The sequence below is a fragment of the Cryptomeria japonica genome, chromosome 1 (assembly GCF_030272615.1).
Source record: "Cryptomeria japonica chromosome 1, Sugi_1.0, whole genome shotgun sequence".
Classification (NCBI taxonomy): Eukaryota; Viridiplantae; Streptophyta; class Pinopsida; order Cupressales; family Cupressaceae; genus Cryptomeria; species Cryptomeria japonica.
In genome coordinates this window covers 520,118,561-520,138,370 of record NC_081405.1, presented here as the reverse complement: position 1 = coordinate 520,138,370, position 19,810 = coordinate 520,118,561, and the positions used below count along the sequence as shown (strand labels likewise).

The 19,810-nt window shown below is 36.4% G+C and overlaps 2 protein-coding genes across 2 annotated transcripts in view; both read left to right on the top strand.

The window, feature by feature from the left end:
* Positions 1-7,895: 7,895 nt before the first annotated feature.
* LOC131059925 (S-alkyl-thiohydroximate lyase SUR1) overlaps positions 7,896-19,810 on the top strand; it is a 78,825-nt gene continuing 66,910 nt past the window's right edge. The window contains exons 1-2 of the mRNA XM_057992996.2: positions 7,896-8,129; positions 8,269-8,519. Coding sequence (XP_057848979.2) covers positions 8,103-8,129; positions 8,269-8,519 — 278 coding nt within the window. The 5' untranslated portion in view covers positions 7,896-8,102. The remainder of the gene's footprint in view (positions 8,130-8,268; positions 8,520-19,810) is intronic.
* Positions 14,023-15,134, top strand: LOC131875296 (uncharacterized). Its single transcript, XM_059219377.1, has 2 exons — positions 14,023-14,264; positions 14,375-15,134. The coding sequence occupies exons 1-2, from the start codon at positions 14,114-14,116 to the stop codon at positions 14,971-14,973; spliced, it is 750 nt and encodes a 249-aa protein (XP_059075360.1). The 5' UTR covers positions 14,023-14,113; the 3' UTR covers positions 14,974-15,134.

Below are 19,810 nucleotides of genomic sequence, written 5' to 3'. Positions count from 1 at the left end.
TGTGTTTTTATGATTAACATAGTTATGTGATCACTTTAACCATTTTCTCATCTTCAAGGCTTTCTTCTTGTCAGCACACATCCCGCTAGCCCGCAACAGTAAATATTCCATCTCAGCAACATAGAGTGGCGAGGCCACCTTTAATTTGCATTATACCTTCAGCCAACCAGCCTGTGGGATATAAATACTTACTAGATAATCTGTGTGGGGTAACTCCTCTCTTTACTTGACATGCATCTCGCTGCACCACAACACTTTGGTGAATGTAGAATGGGTCTTGTGAGGTAGGGAAGAAGGGTATAAAATCCAATTTAAGCGACCAATTTAGCACACGTGGATTAACTAAATAGGTTCAAGTTACAACTAAAGTGACCTGGGACCAACTACACAAAATCAACGATTGAATCACGTCCATCGTTAGATCATCGAATATCAATGATGAAGGTCCAATTCCGGTCTAAGTTCTAATAGAACAAAATTTGTACAATGCATGACCATAATTGAAACAAGTGTCACTTTACTATTGTATCATGCGTACAAAACAATGAATTATTATTAGTTGAGCAAGGAGTTAAAGTTAATAAACCAAGCACTTATGGAAGTAAATGAATTTATTGACAAAAAATATTCTTTTTTGCATGCAAATCATTTTAGCTAAAGGTCGAAGCCGAAACTATTATATTAATAGTATAAAGTTTTACATAATTTGTAAAATGGTCGAACCAGTTCCAAACCATCTATCCATAGTAGCATACTGCATTGATACCAAAATTGCCCTTATGGCATAACAATTGCATCACTGCCCATACCCAAAAACCTAGATAATTACACAAAAAAAAATTGAACCACCAAAAATAGAGGAGTGACGACATGGACACACAACTAGACTGTAAACAATTGAAAAAGTGAAATAGTAGGCGAGTCTTTATGGTGTTGCTAGTTACCCAGAGACAATCCTTTTCCCTTTGACATCCACGTTAGGAGTGTGGCTCCTTCCATCTTGAGTGTTGGGACTTGGATCTCCTTCTTTCATTATGTCCTCCAGACCCTCTAGACTCATGGCTTCCATATCCTCTTCATCATTGCTGTCAATTCCATCCACCCGCATGTAATCACAGATCCATTCACCCCCTTCTTCTCAGATGATACAAAAAAGTTTCAATAGGAAGCAAGCATTCTGCATAATACCAAATTTTCTAGCTTGGAAAACATATAGGTCCTCAATAACCAAAATTGAAAGCTGAGGCACTAGTTTTCCATCCCTAATGATGATGTTGTAGTCTTTAGGGTATGGGGTAGTGAGGTCCTCATAAATGTTTTATTTAACCTTTTCAAGTTCCCCCAAAAAACTTCCTTGAACAATTTTTGACACATCATCACAATGTTGTCCTTGGGGACATCTACATGCAATAAGGTGGCCATAAAAACCACTCATATCTCTGTATTCACTCTGTATTTATGATTTGTGAAGAGGAACTCCTCTCCGAGTATCCTTCTTATTGCCCTAAAGATCAAATAATGAGAATAATTCAGAACCTCTAAGAGCCTTTTGTCCATAATTTTGCCTAAGAATGTTTTCTGCCTCTTGTTGGCAATAAGGCGCATTGAGGACTCCCTACCAACAGTCTTCTGACTCCTATTCTTCTCAATTTCTACAATTCATGAAACACAGATGATGTGTAAATCCCCTAGACCCTTATCTACCTTTTATAGAAGTTAATGTATCTTGCTCATTTTTTTGGTGCTAATACTTGGAAATGGAGGCTAATACTTTGCAACTATAAATTTGGGTGCTCTTTCCAGGCCGAGGAATGAGTACTGCCAGTTTGCCAAGGGCCACCTGAGCCTCAACTACCTTGCACTCACCGTCCTATCAACCATCCCAATTTGGCAACATGTAATAATGTCCATTATTATCATGTCATCCTTTCTTTTAACTTTTTGATAATAGTTTTAGTGCCTAATACTACCTTTGTTCAGTTCTTTTAAATTTCCGATAACCTTTTTAATGCCAATTATAGATATAAATTAACTATTGACTTTAAATGTGTGAAAAATCAATATGATATCGATTTTCCAATACACGCCATTGTGATGAAACGATGGATTTTGATAGTGACTAGTGAATCTATATTTAGATTTTGTAGACTACAAATCACATCCACCGTCAGACCATCAAATATCAATGACAAAGGATCAATTTTGAGCCCAAGATCTGACAAAACAAATTTTGTTCAAAGTATTATTAGAATTGAGACAAGTGGCATTTTTTTTTTATTGTATGGGAGTGCAATAGCAATGAATTATTATTAGTTAATGTCATTAAAAAGGAATTTATGTATTTAATTGGCCAAACAAAACCAAAAGGAAAGATATCCTGCTGCAAGGTGGGAAAACCAAAAAATATCTTCCTAAAGCAGAGCTGGATCTATATACTGAGATGTTGTTAAAATTAATTGAGGAATGCCAAGTTGGAGGGGCAATTAAGATGCAGGGAAAACGAAATTGAATTTAATTCCCCCAGGTTGTAGTTAATGTCAAATGGTTTATATAGAAAAATAAAAATAAAAATTAAAATTTTATATATGTCTATAAAACAATAGCATATTTTCCATTATATTTTGTTTATTGGGGCTCGAGGATTTTTGTAATCTCTCTGTCGATATTTGATGAAACTTTCCTTGGCAAAGTTGACATCATCATGGAGTTTTGTTAAGAGAGAATAGTATTAATCTTATATCATTCATAAAATGTTGATTATTTTTTTAGTATATGGCTAGCCACATTTTTAGAGAATTGTAAAGCAGATAGTTTAGTCAACTTGGTGGCAGATGGTTGTGATAGTACCACTAATGGGACACACATTTATTCAGATTGATGTTATGAGTATCCTGCATTAATATTTCACATTTGCATGACATTAAGAATTTAAGATGGGGAGCTGACCATTCATGTGGAGACTTTTATATTTTGTGGTGTTGTGTCATTTTCTCATTCAATCTATCGACGAAGCTTTCTGGTGTTGGTGTGGAGTTGGTGGTTGCCTATCATGGACAATCCTAGGTGCAAAAGACATCAAATGGCTTTCTTGGGCACAATTTCAACCTTTAGAATAAAGTGCATTACGAAAGGTCATCACATTCCTTTCATTCAGGAATTGGAATTGGAAGCCATTAAAATGGTGCTTGGACGTGAATTTTTGGTTGATGGGAATTGCTATTGAGTCAAATCAGACATTTCTTCTAGATTTCTAGCTTCGCTTATGGTTTTGGGGGGTAGAAAAGTTGATATTCTCCTTCTATTACGAGAGGTGTTTGATGGGAATTTTCTGGTGGATGATTTGGATGTGGCGGTTTAGGCAGAAATTGGTGTAGGTATCCTTGGGCGAATGACATCCACAAACTAGATGAGGGAATTGAGCTTGTCATTCACCAACCATTTATTATGGGTTTGAACAATAGAGCACTTGGCCACCATCTTCATTGGGCCACAATGGGTCATGATTTCCTACGAAAGATAAAGGCAATGAAGGAGGTCGACAATTTTGATCAGTTGTTTTGCTTTGCACATCTCGTGCAGGATGGGGTTTACTGGTTCGAAGAATGAATTCTCCTTCTAATTTGATTTTTTATCTTTTTGTATTTCTACATACTTGGGGAATATGGATATGTCACCATTTTTCTTCTTTGAATCTTTTTGTCTTTTTCATAGGGGAAGCTGAGGCTTCCATTTTTGTTAATGGGGATCAGTAAATGTGGTTTTGAAATATCTACTATGTACACGTTTTTCAATATTAATAAAATTATATATTACAAATTAAAAAAAATAGTGGTATAATTCGCCAGTAGAATTATTTTATTTATTTTATTCGAAGCATGATTCGCCAAGTTACACTATATTGATTTATATATTTCAAAAATTTCGCTCGTAAATATTATTTTTTGGTATATATCAAATGTTTGTCTCGCCAAAAAATTATTTTTGGTATATATCAAATGTTTGTCTCGCCCAAAAATTATTTTATATTTGAAAAGAAAGATATATATTCGTCAACTTTTTCTACTGATTTTTCCCAATTTCAAGAAATTCGCCAACCAAATTTATATTACGTTTTCATGAAAAATGAAAAAATCGGCAACAATTTTTTTTCGATCTTCGACTAACAAAAAATACGCCAATATTTTACACCATTTTCAAGGGGTCGTTTCTTAATGTTTTCATTGGTCTTCATAATTTTTCAAAATCCCTTCTGTGAAAGGATAGTCATTGCTAATATCCTCCCCTAGAGGCTTATTAGTAGGTTCCTCCCCCTAGGGAGAATCCATAACATGCTAAGAAGTTTCCTCTTCAGGAACAAATTTCTCTTTCAAATTTTGAGGCTTCTTAGGAGGGGCTTTAAATTCAAAGATTAAATGAGTAGACTTAGAACAATTTTGGCATAAAACCATAACATTTTAATAAACAAAGCTTGAGTCCAACTTCGTAGCTTAGATTGCAAAGAAATGAAGTTAGGGAGGGTTTTGTTAATGTCCACATTCACACAAAAGAGTTTTAATACTAACCTAGTCTTATATTTAGTCACCCCATCAGTAGCCGCGTAGGGACCAAAGGTGTTGCCAACCCATTTAAAGATCCACTCATCCTAAAACTCGAATGGGAGACTCGAGAGGCAAACCCACATAAGGTGCAGTTTTCTTCAGATATGCAATCGGATCAAAACCGGGCTTCCATTTGTAGATTGACAAATGATGTTTTCCATTAGACCACGGTCATTTTGTAAGAACCACAACGAAATATTTAGTTGTAAATTTGAACAAAAAGAGCCCCCAAGCATGACACTAGTTGTCACACTCCCCTTGAGTTTCCATTCGGCAACAACCCAGCTTCAAACCATATCAATGGAAGGATAAAAGGAGAAAAAATTGCCTACTAGAGTGAAACTCATGGTCGAGACAATATGGTCCACTACAGAGTCAAGAAACACAATAGCTATTCCATCTTTTGTTTGTAGATAACTCGGGTTACTTCAGGAATATTATGAAACAAAGACTCCATTGTTAGCACATTTTTCCACCCATTGGGTTACATGATTTCCTTTGGAGGTGCATGCTCCAGATTCTTAGTCACCATAGGAATGTCATCATTGTCGCACTTGGGTTGACCATCAAGTTGGGAGGCACTTGCAAGTCCTGCCTTTTCAGATACCTTGGTGATGATGGAAGAATTCACTGAGCCCCCAACAAGTACTACCAAAGCACTTGAAGTAGGACCCTCAAAACATGGCACAAGAGTGTCATTGGGATTGACAAGAGGTACAGGAAGATGAGGGACAGGGTCCCCCTAGCTCCCCGAAGTAGGTTCCATGTGTAAGAAACTCAAACATTACAAAGCGGGAAAGTAGAGTGTGATTCTAGATTAGCTTATATAATGAAGGAATCACTGAGAAATAAGAAATACGTAGATAGTTTATTTTCAAGAAAAAATAAAAAATTAACTACATAACAATAATATTAGTTACAATAGCAATAATATATTTATTTCATTTACTACATATTTGAAAACTTTCAACACTAAATTCTACAATAATATTATAATAATACGAGAATGAAATGCAATTGTGTGCTACTCACATTAATTACAATAAAATTTACTACTTAATTAATCAAAAACATATAATGAAATTTAAAATAAAATACTAAAAAATATGAATGAGAACTTGAGAATAATAATATATTATGTTTTATTATATATTTAATAATTTTTATTTAAATTATAATATTTTGTAAAGAAAAAAGTAACAATTATTAAATAAAATTAGTTGAGATAATATAAATTTTTATTTAAATATTTTAAATATATAATTAATATAAAAGTAAAAAAACTAAAATACAATATAATAATATATATAATAAATTATAATAATATTTTATAATATAATATAATAATATTTTATAATATAATATAATAATATTTTATAATATAATATAATAATATTTTATAATATAATATAATAATATTTTATAATATAATATAATAATATGCTATACTACTATATAATATAATATACTAATATAATAATATCTAATAATAATAGTATAATATAATATAATATAATACTATAGTATAATATGATAATTATATTGTAATATTATATAATATAATAATAATAATTTATAATATGTAATAATAAAAAATAATATAACATAATAATTTAGTTGCATTAAAAGAGAAACGTTTTAATTTACATTATATTTCCCTCAAAATCAAATGAAAAGTTTGTCTTTTTAATGTTACAATTTTTTTAAATAGTCCATTATCAGTTTTGTGTATTATTCGTGTATTATTGGTCTATGTTAGCAAAAAAAAAACAAAAAAAAAAACTATTAGTCTATTAGATTGAAGTTAAATAATTTTTTTGTTAAAAAAATTGCATCTAAATTTTAGTAAACATTAAAAAAAATTAATAGCAAAAAAAACAAAAAAAAAACTATTAGTCTATTAGATTGAAGTTCAATAATTTTTTTGTTAAAAAAATTGCATCTAAATTTTAGTAAAGATTAAAAAAAATTAATATGAAAAAAAGTTCTCTATATGATTTGCTCAAAAGGCACTTTTTAATAACTAGTTACAATTATGCATTGCCTATAATTCTCTTGACAGGGACTAAAAATGTAGATACTCACCAAGTTACTAAGAATCTTTCAACTAGCCATAATCACTATCAACTAGCTAAACAAATATTATTTTTAGTTCCTATCATAGCAAGATGAATACTAATGCATCAATAGTTTATTAGTTGATACCAAATGAACCAATGAGATGTGATGTTAGAATTAAAATAGTTCAACCAAATTTTATAATGCACATTTTCTTTAAAATTAGAAAGATATGAACAATATTATTAGTGTGATATAAATTATGCAATCTTTATTTGTTTTTTACTATAAAAATGTTAATAGTCCAAACTTATTTTCGTGTCACTATTTATTATTCTACATCATTTTTTATTTAAAGGATTGTGGACCAATGCATATATTTTTTAAATTTTAATTTATTAAAACAGGAAATAGAGAAAATATAAAAGACTTCCATTCAAATAATTAGTAACATAAATAAAATTTGTATCTATTAGTTTATAATATTTTAAAAATTAATAATAAAAAATTAAATTAAATAAAAACTAATTAATAATTATATTTTTAAATCTATAAATTTTAACACCTTTCATCAATTTAGAGTGAACTGCTTTCACATTTCAATATAATTATTAGATTATATTATATTTAAAACTTTAATTCTCTTTTGATATTGTCTCATCAACATTTGCAACATAATTCTAATTTTTGTTTAATTGTATTAAGGTTCAGATGTAATTGTTAAATGTCATCATATTTAGAGCTTCAATACTCATTTGACATTATCTTTTCTTCATCAACATTTGCAAGGCAATTAAATTTTTTGTTTATTTAATTTTTTTTGATTCTAACCTTTAAACATCGTTTATAAGTAAAACTTTGAAAGTAGTTCAACAAATTTCATCTAATAAAATTATATTAGTAATATTGACAAATTAATTATTCTAACAAAAATACTTTAAATCAATTACACATGACCATGATATCATTTTGGTGACACAAAAAAATTGATATGAAAACAAATTTTTACCTTGATAAAATAATTTTTTATTTTTATATTTCTAACATCACTCCACTTATTAGACATAACAAAATAGATTACATTTACTAAAAACCTTTTGTTGCTATACTATAAATCGAATATTCTTATTAATATCAATGAAATCATAAGAAAATTATTTAAAAAAATATTTCTATATTATTTTTAGTCGTACTATGATTCTATTCCATCCTATAAAACATAATGTTTGCACAAAACGACGTACCTGCTAGCAATATTGTATGGTATGCAAAATTTTCCAACAATAAAAAACATCTCTACTTGAACATTCAGTACTTTCTTTTCAATTCAACCATGAAAACTGATCTACAAAGCCTTACAACAATAGGATAGAGTAGAAGAGAAAAGAAGATAGACTTATAAGCTTAATCTACAAACCCCCATCAGATCAACATTGGAAAGCCACCATGGAGAATAACGGCAATGGTGTTCAGGTAAAAATAAATCCCTGTAAATATAATTAAGTTCTTGTTAATTTCAGTCACGGAGAGTTGGTTTAGTGAGCAATTGATCAGCAATGAATGCGAAGAAGGCTCTGTTTTACGGCCCATTGTTTTTTCATCTTTTCTCAAGCAGGTATGGAATTTCAGGCCTAACGAGGCTGTGACGGGCCAAAAATTGTTTGGCGTTCGAGGCGTCCTAGAATATGTGATGTCGCATATGAATCCGAAAGGAAAGAGCAAGATTCCTCTGGGACATGGAGATCCTTCACATTTTGAATGTTTCAGAACGTCTGCTGGTGCAGAGGAAGCATTGATAGGCTCCATTAGAAGCGCTAAAAATAATGGTGATGCTCCCGCTGCCGGCCTGCTCGAAAGCAGAAGGTACTTTTGTTCTCCTTTACGTTCTGCATTGGGAATGTAAAAGCATTGGCTTTCTTTGTATTAATTATGGGAGATAAATGTTAATTTAAAACGAGCAGAGAAACAGAATAAAGAACAACTAACGTATAACACAAGTTTTAATGTGGTTCACCAATTAATGACTACATCCACTTAGAAGCAGGGAGAATCATCTATAGATTGATCCAATACATGACTGTACACATTGATTTATATATTTATATTCAGGTATGAAATGAAGAGTTTGAAGAAGGCAAAGGGTCATGTGACCATTGGGCTTCACGTTTCCAACAATCTCCCATGTGAAAGCCAACCGGCACAGCCATGCAATGTGACATCCCTGCTTCCACTTCAATTCTCGTATTGCAACCAGGCCCATCGAAGATTTTAACTTTGCCAAACTCTGTTCGAGAACAGTCTAGATTAATCTTCTCCAAATCAAATCGGAGTTAAAAACATCTTTTCTTACTAATTTCTCAGGCACAAACTCGTCCATCAAATCACAACCAGAAACACTACTTTCTGCAGGTTCAAAATAACTCCTCCATTCAGAAAAGAACCTATTGTCATTATATGACACCCTTGGTCCATCAGTAAGAACCGATCAGAGATATGTTCTATGGACCAGCGCTGCCCCAGTTGATCGAAGAGAAAACAATGGAATCATGAAGTGTGAAGTGCTGTCTTGAAATCGGAAGTCCTTGCCTTTCCCTTCTTCGGAATCCCGAAAGAGGGAATCCTTGCCTTTCCCTTCTTCGGAATCTCGAAATCCCAAGTCCTTACCTTCCCCTTCTTCAGAATCCCGAAATCGGAAGTCCTTGCCTTTCCCTTCTTCGAAATCCCGAAATCTCGAAATCCTAAAATCGGAAGTCCTTACCTTTCCCTTCTTTGGAATCCCGAAATCCCAAGTCTTTGCCTTCCCCTTCTTCGGAATCCTAGAATCCTGGAATCCTGAAATCGGAAGTCCTTGCCTTTCCCTTTTTTCAGAATCCCAGAATCCCGAAATCGGAAGTCCTTGCCTTACCCTTCTTCGGAATCCCGAAATCCCAAGTCCTTGCCTTACCCTTCTTCGGAATCCCGAAATCCTGGAATCGGAAGTCCTTGCCTTTCCCTTCTTTGGAATCCCGAAATCCCAAGTCCTTGTCTTTCCCTTCTTTAGAATCCTGGAATCTCGAAATCCCGAAATCCCAAGTCCTTGTCTTTCCCTTCTTCGGAATCCCGAGTTTCTCAGGTCTTCCGACTTGTAATGTCCCCTTCTCAGCAAGGAGAAGTTCAGTGGGCCATTAGCCTATTTTGAAGACCCGTAGACTAACTAGAAGCAGAAATTAGGGTTTCCTATTTCTAGGAGGATTCCTCACAGTTTTCAAGGATGTTCTGGTTGGAGTTTGGCAGAATGAATCAAGGTTCCTTCTAGGTTTTCTGTAAATCGCAGTGATATGACATGCAAATAGTTCAGAGGAGTTTGCAAAATTTACTATTTTTAGTAAGTTGATGTCAGTTATCATGATTATTGAGTTTTTCTAGGTTCTCCGTGCTGATTTACAAGGTTCGAAGAACAGTCTTTTTGGAGCTGTTTTCAGGACTTACTATTTTTAGTGTCTTTCAGGTAGTTCTATTTTTAGTAGTTCAGTGCAGAACTCCAACCTAGTCAGTTTGACGATTTTCAGCACTTCAAATTCATAGTTCAATTTGGTACTAATTATTATTTGATTTGCAAGTGATTTTGTAAGGTTTAATATTTAATTATTAATAATTATTGTTGGACGACTTAGGAAAGGGAAAATACTTTTTATTTTAAAAGGAAAATACTTTTTATTTTAAAAAAAGATTATTAAGTCTCCTAAGTCAGGCGATGTGGATGAAAAAAGTGCTTAAGTTATAATGTTTTTTATGTTGCAAAGTGTGGACCAAGGGAAAAGTTCAAACTTGGAGCCTAGGTGGAGGACTTTCATCTTGGGCGCCATATACATGAAAGAAATGAAATGAAATATATTGCCAAATGTGAGTGGGATGAAATGACATGTGATTTGGGCAAATTTGGTGAGCATTTGCATTTGAATTTGATTGGGGAAAAGTTATAAATAAGTGACTCGGGCTCTCATTTTTCCATCCATGAAAATTTGTATAACGAAGTGTTGCCGGAATGGTGCTAGACTTGTGCTTCGAAGTTGGGAGCTTCCTAGCCTATGTCAATTTCGTGCTTGAGATATAGCACCTAGCTGTGGAGAGACTATTTCTCACTCAGAAGAATAGATAGAGCATATTGAGAATGGTTTGCATCAGTTGGTTTTTTGTTTTGTGTGTTTCCTAGTTGCTAGTTGGCGTCATGGCTGAAGCGTATTTTCACTCCTAGTTTTTTGTGCGGGCTCCTGTTGATTCTGGGTATTGGCTTTAAAGATTTATATGCATCCATCGATGAGATTTGTAAGTTTTCAGCCCCTATTGTTGAGTTTTCAAATTTTAAATGCAAATCGTACTTTCCAGCCTAGACGTACTTGTTAGGGAGGTGCATTGGGATGCATGCTGAGTGTTTGGGTTCATATTGCTGTTGTTTTCCAGTTCGTACTTGGTCACTTAATGCTTATGGTCGGTTTGGGTGTGTTGTTGGGTGATTTGAGTGGGTTCTGAGTTAGTTAGGAGCATTTTGGTGTTGATTAGTGTTGCTGGTTATGCATTTCCAGCCTGCTGTCATATATATCAGATTTTCGAAAGTTGGATTTTGGGTGTGATTTTGAGAGTGTGAATAGATTGGGTTGTTAGATGATGTTTGGAGGTCTCATTGCAGCTGTCAGCTCTTAATCAACACTTGGTTATCAAATTCTATATTCATTGTAATGCTGGTTAGTAGTACTAATAGCAACATTTTGACTTTCTACTATGCCACTGCATAAGTGGAAGAGGCTGGCTTAGCCGCCTACCTTAGATTAGCAATATTTCTTAAATTCAGAAATCTTTGTATTGAATTGTAAAGATGGTTAGTACTACTAACCATAGATGGACTACTCGCCGAAAACTCGGCGAGTCCGAGTTAAAAACTCGGCCGCTTGGGTCTCTTAGCCGAAAACGGCAAAACAGTAATGCATTTTTTGTTTTTTGATTGTGTTTTGGGCTGAGAAGGGGGAAGTGAACTTGTAGAGAGTTGGAAGGTGATTTGGAGTGATTTTTGAGTGATTCCAAGTGGATTTGAAGGGAAAATCAGATTCCCAGGTAAGTTTTTGCATTTTTTTTCTATGCTTTTTTAAAACAATTTGTTTATTTTTTGTTGCATTTAGATGGATTAGAAATGATTCCTAGGTAATCTAAATCATTTCTAAGTTATTTGCACAAGATTTAACACTAGATTTGACAAGTTTTGTTGAATTTTCACAATTTTTTTGAAGAATCTAGTTTTCAAAAAAAAATTCAAACCCTAGTTTTTTTGAATTTTTTTTTTGAATGATGTCTAAATTTATTTAAACTAATGTAGATAGTTTGCTAAATTGTTTAACTAAAATGTTAATTTTTTTTTTCACTTTGTATGTGTAGGTTAAGTAAGCATTAATCATGACAAGGGAGCAATGGCCACTAGATCCATGCCCATCTGGATATATAGGCACTTGTCCTAGAGGTGCTAGAGATGGGGCATGGAGGTATGCCTATGAGGGACCCGATCCTGGGTCAATTATATGCATAAAGTGTGAGAGAATACTTCATGGAGGCATCAACCGCCTCAAATACCACCTTGCAGGAATAGATAGGCATGATGCTAGAGCATGCCCTGGGACTAATGAAGAAATAAAAAGACAAATGAATGCCTTACTTGCATCTGGGGAAGAGAAGAAATTGCAAAGGGAGAGGGCAAAGCTAGCCATGAGATCAGCCATAGCTGAATCTCAAGGTGTTTCTGTTGACCTTGAAGAGGAACAAGAAGCACTTGAGGGCATAGTGGGCTCTCGGCATGGCCCACGTATCCGCAAACCCACCATCACCTCGCCCATTGCTTCTGCTTCCTCTAGTAGAGTACCTGGCACTATTCCACTTCCATCACCACGAGCAGGGTCCATAGGTGATTATTTTGTGCCTAGGAACACACCTGGAGCACAACCATCATTAGAGGCCACTGGATGGAATAAGGAGGTACATGAGAAAACTGACATTGCAGTAGCTGATTTTTGGTACTTCAACAACATTGCATTCAATGTGGCGGAGAATGCTTATTGGCTGAATTTGGTGACTGCTATGACAGTTTCAGGAAAGGGGTACAAGGCCCCTTCTCGCAAGGATTTGAGTGGGAGGTTAGTTAATTACTACATAGTCCACTTGATTTTATTTTTTAATTATTTTTTAGATTTCTTGTTTATTAAATCAAAATTGTGTAGTAAGACCTAATTTCACTTTGCACTTACAGGTTGCTCACAATGGCAGTTGGTAGGGCAAGAGAAGTGATGGAGGATCAAAAAATTGAATGGGCAACTTATGGCTGCACCATTCTTTCTGATGGGTGGACATATGGCAAGAACCGCACCATCATCAATTTTTTGGTTGCTTGCAAGGAGAATGTAGTATTCTTGAAATCTATTGGTGCCTCCAACAAGATGAAAAATGCAGAAACATTGGCTAGAATGTTGGAGCATGTCGTCATGGAGGTGGGGGTAGAGAATGTGGTGCAAATCATCACAGATAATGCAACAGCATATGTGTCAGCAGGTAGAATCCTTTTAAATTATCACCTTTAGGCATTAGCAATATTTTCATTTGTTGTGGCTTTGTTTTACTTGGTTGCATATTTCTTAAGAATAAAATCTTCTTTTGCAGGAAGAATCCTCCAAGAGAGGCACCCCACTCTTTTTTGGACACCTTGTGCAGCACATGTCCTTGACCTTCTCTTGGAGGACATAGGAAAACTTGAGTGGGTGACTCCAGTTGTGGAAGATGCAAGGAGGATCACCAAATATATTTACAATCACCCCTGGGTCCTACATTTGATGAGACAGCACACCCAAGGGAAAGATTTGGTGAGAGCTGGTGTCACAAGGTTTGCAACGATTTTCTTGACGTTGCAAAGCCTTCTTGCTGCATTGACTTCTTTGAAACAAATGTTTGTGAGTGGAGAATGGCTTAACTCACCTTATTCAAAGAAGCCTGAAAGAGAGGCTGTTGCATGCATAGTCTTCGATAGCCAATTTGCACAAAGGGCTGTAGAGATTGTGAAGGTTGTTACTTTAAACCTTTAATTTTTAAGTTTTAGTTATTCTTGATTCAAGTCTCTCATTACTAATTTGTAACTTCATTATTTAAATTTTAATCTTTTTGTAATTTGTATTTTTCAATTTTAGGTGTCAAAGCCCTTGGTTCGAGTTCTTCGCTTGGTGGATGGGGATAAAACCCCAATGGGATATCTTTATGAGGCCATGGATAGGGCCAAGGAGTCTATAAAAAATTACTGCAAGGGGGATAGGCTCAAATTTGATCCCATTTGGGAAATTGTTGATAGGAGGTGGAACAATCAGCTCCACCAACCCATTCATGCAGCAGGGTACTTCCTCAACCCTTGTTTTAGGTTTGGGGGTTCTTACTTAGATTCAAATGGAGAAGTCATGGAGGGCCTCAGTACATGCATTGAGAGGATGGTACCTGATGTTGAGGAGAGAGACCTCATTGTGAGTGAGCTCCAAAATTATGAGGGAGGAAGGGGTAAGCTATTCTCTTCAAAGCTGGCTAGGAGAGGAAGAACCACTCAAACCCCAGGTATAACATTTGCCATTTGGATTTTGGGATCTAAAGACTAAAATGATTGATAAATTATGTTTTCTCTTTTCTCTTTGCTTTCTAACTTTTCCATTTTATTTATTTTGCAGATGCTTGGTGGCAAAATTGGGGTGGAAACACCCCACATCTCAAGAAATTTGCCCTTAGAGTCTTATGTCAGCCTTGCAGTTCATCCAATTGTGAGCGCAATTGGAGCTTGTTTGAAGCAATCCACATGAAGAAGAGAAAGTTAGCGCAGAAACGACTCAATGACCTTGTCTATGTGCAATATAATCTTAGATTGCGCATAAAGAAGGTAGAGGAACTAGAAGGTGGTCCAATTGACTTGGATGATATAGATCCTTACAGTGATTGGACATCACAGGAGCAGCCTCCATTGTTTTCAGACATTGACATCACTGATTTGGAGAGGCAGGCTATGGAAGAGGGGGGTGGATTTGGTTTCAGGCTAGATGACATTGAGGAGGATGAGGATGAGGATGAGGATTCATTGCCAGTGCCAGAGGCAGGTGGAGACATAGCTTCATCCAGGATGGAGGATGAGTCTCAATCAACCATACCAAGCGAGGAGGCACAGTCACGCCCAGTCCCACAACAGACTTATACGACTAGACAGTCTAGAGTCTCTAGACCCTCTAGTTCTACCTCTCCCCATGTTTTTGCTAGAGCTGGGAAGAGGAAGTTGTAATTGTAATTTGTAATGATGTATTTACTTTTGTTTTTACAAAAACTATTTAGTAATTTACTATTTTGCTTCCAGGCTTCTAGCCATCAGCATTCCTCATGAGGATGCCATTTTGTAGACACTTTGCATTTAAATATATCTAGAATCAGCTTGTTTCTTTTGTGTTATCATTTATTGACTCATTGGATGCATCTTCTCATTAAATTTTGCAAAAAAAATGCATTTTTTACTAAGTTTAAGCGTGTTTTTAAGTTGCTGAGTTTTTTCGAGTTTTTTTCCTAGGGGCTTGGCCAGTCGAGCTGAGTCGCGGGTAGTTCAACTATGCTACTAACAACTATCCTTTCAGATTTCTTATTTGGTTCCCACTGCATAAGTGGAAGAGGTTGGCTTAGCCGTCTATCTTGAATTTGTAAATTGTCCTCGCTGCATAGGCGGTTGAGTTGATTGTGATGTTGTCCTCCCATTGAATAAGCGGTGGAGTTGATATTAATTTCCATTTGTAGTCCTCCCGCTGCACAAGTGGTTGAGTGATTGCATTCTTTAGTTCTTTGGCTTGTCCTTGGTTGGTTTACCGCCAGGTGATTGCATTGTTTTCATTATCCCGTTGTATAAGCGGAAGGGGTTGGCCCACCGCCCGAAGATTGTAATCATTTTCAGTTATTGGCATCTAACGATCCCCTCGACACTCTATGCTCTCACCCTCCCAGATTGGGCTCTTGGTGATTAGGAAGTGGAGGGTTACTTTTAGCAGCATTTGGTTTTCATGTCTAAACCTTAACAAGTGTTGTGTTGAATGTAATTTTGGAAAAAAATTGGAAAAAATTAAGGGGGATCTTTATAGTGGTATTAGAGCCACTCTTCCTGCCAGCCTGTGTGTTAAGGGTTCTCCATGAGTGATAGAGATATCAGATACTACAATAGAGAACAAAGAAGGCAACAGTTTCAGATATCATTAGTGCCAGTGGAAGAGACCTTTTAAGAGGTTTTGAGAAACAAAGAGAAAGAGGTTGATTCAGCCGATTCAATGGATTCAATGGCAGAGAAAACATCAAATTAGAATGGTGTCAATGGGGCTGCAGAGAGAGTTGAGAAAAAGTTTGATACTATGATGGACATGATGTTCTAGTTGCTGGTGGGGGTCGAAGTCAAAATCAAAACACCTATGGACACAATGCTAGGACCTCTAACAATTAAGGAGGTAATGGGAATGGCAGCAACCATAGTAGTAACAATAGTGGAGTACCAGTTGGTTCGGTGTCAAGACCCTTGCAACCTGTATTCCTTCCTAAGGAATCACCGCCACCTATAGTAGAAGTCCCAGTAGCTGATGAGATATGGGCATGTTACATGGAGTATGCATCACTTCCCACAGAGATTCGAGACATTTTGTCTCTTGATCAATTCATGAATCAGAAGAAGAGAAGGGAAGGGAGGTTTGATAACCGATACTCCACTCCAAGAGACTATCAACAAGCTCTTGGGAAGGTCACTCTAGCACATTTTGATGGGAGCAATAAGAGTACAGCTAGAGCTTGGGTTCAAAAGTTGGACAATTATTTGTCCTTGACGCCAATGCCTGAAGAAGACGCCATCAAGTTTGCCACCTTGCACTTGGATGGTGTTGCTCACGAATGGTGGTACTATGGGTTGGTCACCCTTGGTCATAGTTTGATAACTACGTATGCTGAGTTCATAGATAAGCTGATTGAAAGGTTTGATTCCAAGGACCCTGAGGTTAAATTTAGAGAGCTTGCAAACTCAAACAACAAGGCTCCTTGGACAACTACATAACTGAATTCCAGAATCTCTTAGTTATGGTTAGTAGTATTTCTGAAAAATGGTTGGTGGTCTTATTCATTGAAGGACTGGAGGAACCTTTGAAAGGTTGGGTTAAAGCCTTTGATCCACCCACCTTGGCCGAAGCTATCAAAAACTCTAGGAGCATGGAGTTGGCTGCCCCTAAGTCCAAATTTTAGTCCAAGCCTTCTTCATTTCGTAAGGACAAGAAGAAATTTTCCAATCAACATAAGAAGTTTCCTTCCCGGATGGATGATAAGCTCCGTCAAGAACTCCGGAGGAAGAATTTGTGTTATTCTTGCAGGGAACCTTGGGCCCCGGGTCATAGATGCTATGGGAAGAGTAATGTTCATCAAATGGAGGCATATTCAGCTGATGGATCAGATTCTGAAATTTCAGATCAGCAGACTGATTTGGAGGAGAGTGAGTACGAGGAGGTTCTAGAAGGGCCTGAAAATGATCAAGATGATAGGGGAGTAGTTGCTCAATTCTCTAGCATTCATAAAAATGAGTCATTCAGGGTTCGTAGAGTGCTTGGAGAGCATCGAGTTATTGCCCCCATAGATATTGGAGCGACTCATAACTTCATTGATGAAAGGATTGTGGAAAAAAGAGGCTTGATAACTGAAGAGGTTGATGGATTCAAAGTTATGGTAGCCGATGGTTCAACAATATCTTGCAACCAAATGGTTTCCAACATGTCTCCGAAGTTGGGAAACTATGAAGTTAAGAATGACTTCTTTGTGTTGAGCATTGGAGGAACTGATGATGCAGTTCTTAGCATTTAGTGGCTGCGATCACTTGGCAAGATCACTCTAAATCTGCAAACAATGGAGCTTAAGTTTATGTCCGAAGGAAAGAGAGTGGTGCTAAGAGGGATGTCCATTGGAGGCCCTTGAATTGTTTCATTGAAGAGGATGGAGCGGCTGATCCGACATGATCAAGTGGACTGGGCAGCGGAGTGCATGATCATGCCATCCAACCCCATAGATGAGAAAAAGAATTATCCTCCTGACATTGAAGCATTGATCACCAAAAGGAGCAAGGTCTTTGAAAATCTGCCCCTTGGAAGACCTCCTGAAAGAGGGACCGAGCATATCATTGAGTTAGAAGAAGGCGCTAAGCCGGTCATTACTACTCCTTATCGATAATTGAAGAAGCAGAAGGATGAAATAGAGAGAGCAATAAAGGAGCTTCTGGATATGGGGTACATTAGGCCGATTAATAGTCCCTTTGCTTCAGCAGTGGTGTTAGTGAAGAAGGATGGCACCATGCACATGTGTGTGGATTACTGAGCTTTCAATCAAAGGACCATAAAAAATCGGTATCCTATTCCTAGGATTGGTGAGCTCATTGATGAGCTTCATGGTGCTGTGTAATATCCCAGATTTTTTTTTTTGTTTTTAGGACCAATGATAATCATCAACCAGCAAATAACCCGTTAAGGTTAGAAATCATAAACTCAAAGCTTGCTGAAAAATGCAACCCTTCCACTTTCTGATCACGAAGTGCCCAATATGGGAAGGTGAGAGCATACAGTGAATAGGGGATTGTTAGATCTCAAATCTACTGAAAAGATAAAGTGAATACAATACTGGGCGGCAAGCCAGCCCCTTCCGCTTATCCAGCAGGAAAACAAGAAACTTGGAGGTGAACCAACCAAGAGAAACATACAACAAACACAAATCACTCAACCGCAGTATTTCAGCGGGAGGACTGAAATTACAAAAAACTCAACTCGACCGCTTATGCAGCGGGAGGACCATTACAACCAATCATCACTCGACCGCTTATGCAGCAGGAAAACTGAATTACAATTTAACTGAAATAGGCGGCAAGTCAGCCTCTTCCACTTTTCAGCTGGATGAGAGTTTACAAGCCAGAATGGTTAGTAGTACTACTACTTAACCTTACAATAACAAAGAGAGTGAGAGTAGAAGAGTAATGCTGAACATCCAAAATAAATAGCATAAAATTCTGCTAACATCAAATCTGCAGGCTGGAAATGCAAAACCAACAGCTTACGAGCCCACTAAAACACTCATAACTCTCTCAATACTCACCCAATTCACCCCAAAACAGTTCTAAACCAATACTATACCAGCAACAATGAAAACAAACCCAAAGTGAGCTCCCAAAATACTCTCATTTATTTGGCATGCATCCCAATGCACCTCCTAAACCCAACGCCTAACCAAAGAATTTCGATTTGCATTATAAAATTCCATACTCAATGCAAGGTGCTAAAAACTTACAAGATGAATCGCCAGTAGCTGGAAAGATGGATGAGCCAGTACCCAGAATGATGGAATCGCCTGGCCAAGAGGTATGAGCAAAATATAGTTTCAGTAGCTCTGCGACTAGCAACCAGAAAACACTCCAATCCCACACAAAACACTCCACAATCTGCAAACTCACTCACCAACAACATTGGAAATACAAGGACATAGCTAGGTACTATCTTCCAAGTACGAAACTGAGACTTAGCTAGGAAGCCACACTTCGAAGCTCAGATTTTTCAATCGCCAATCCGGCAGCATAACGGTGCAATTTCATAAGATAACCAAAATGAGAGCCCAAGGCTCTTATTTATAACCTCAAACTCCACCAAATTCAAATGCAAATGCTCACAAATTCATCTTTCCCATTTGCATTTCATTTACCCAAGTGGACTCCAAGGATGGCGCCATTCCTCAAGTCAAACCTCACGCCAAGCAACAAGGACCACGATTTGACTTAGCAAACACTTTGTTGAAATAAATAACATCTCCCATTTTAATGTTGGCGTCCCCTTCCAGACATAAATAATTCGCCTAGCACTTAGGAGACATCATGTTATGCATAATTTCCCAAAGTCATTAATCAGTAGCAACAATAATCAAATTAATTAAATATTAAACCTTAGGATAAAGAAATAATATTTAATTACATCACTTATGACTCCAATACTGATTATTAACAAGACCGGGATGAAGCTGAATAAGGAAGACCACTGAACTGCTGCAAGATCAAGACCTTGTCCACTGCCAAAAATAGAAACACT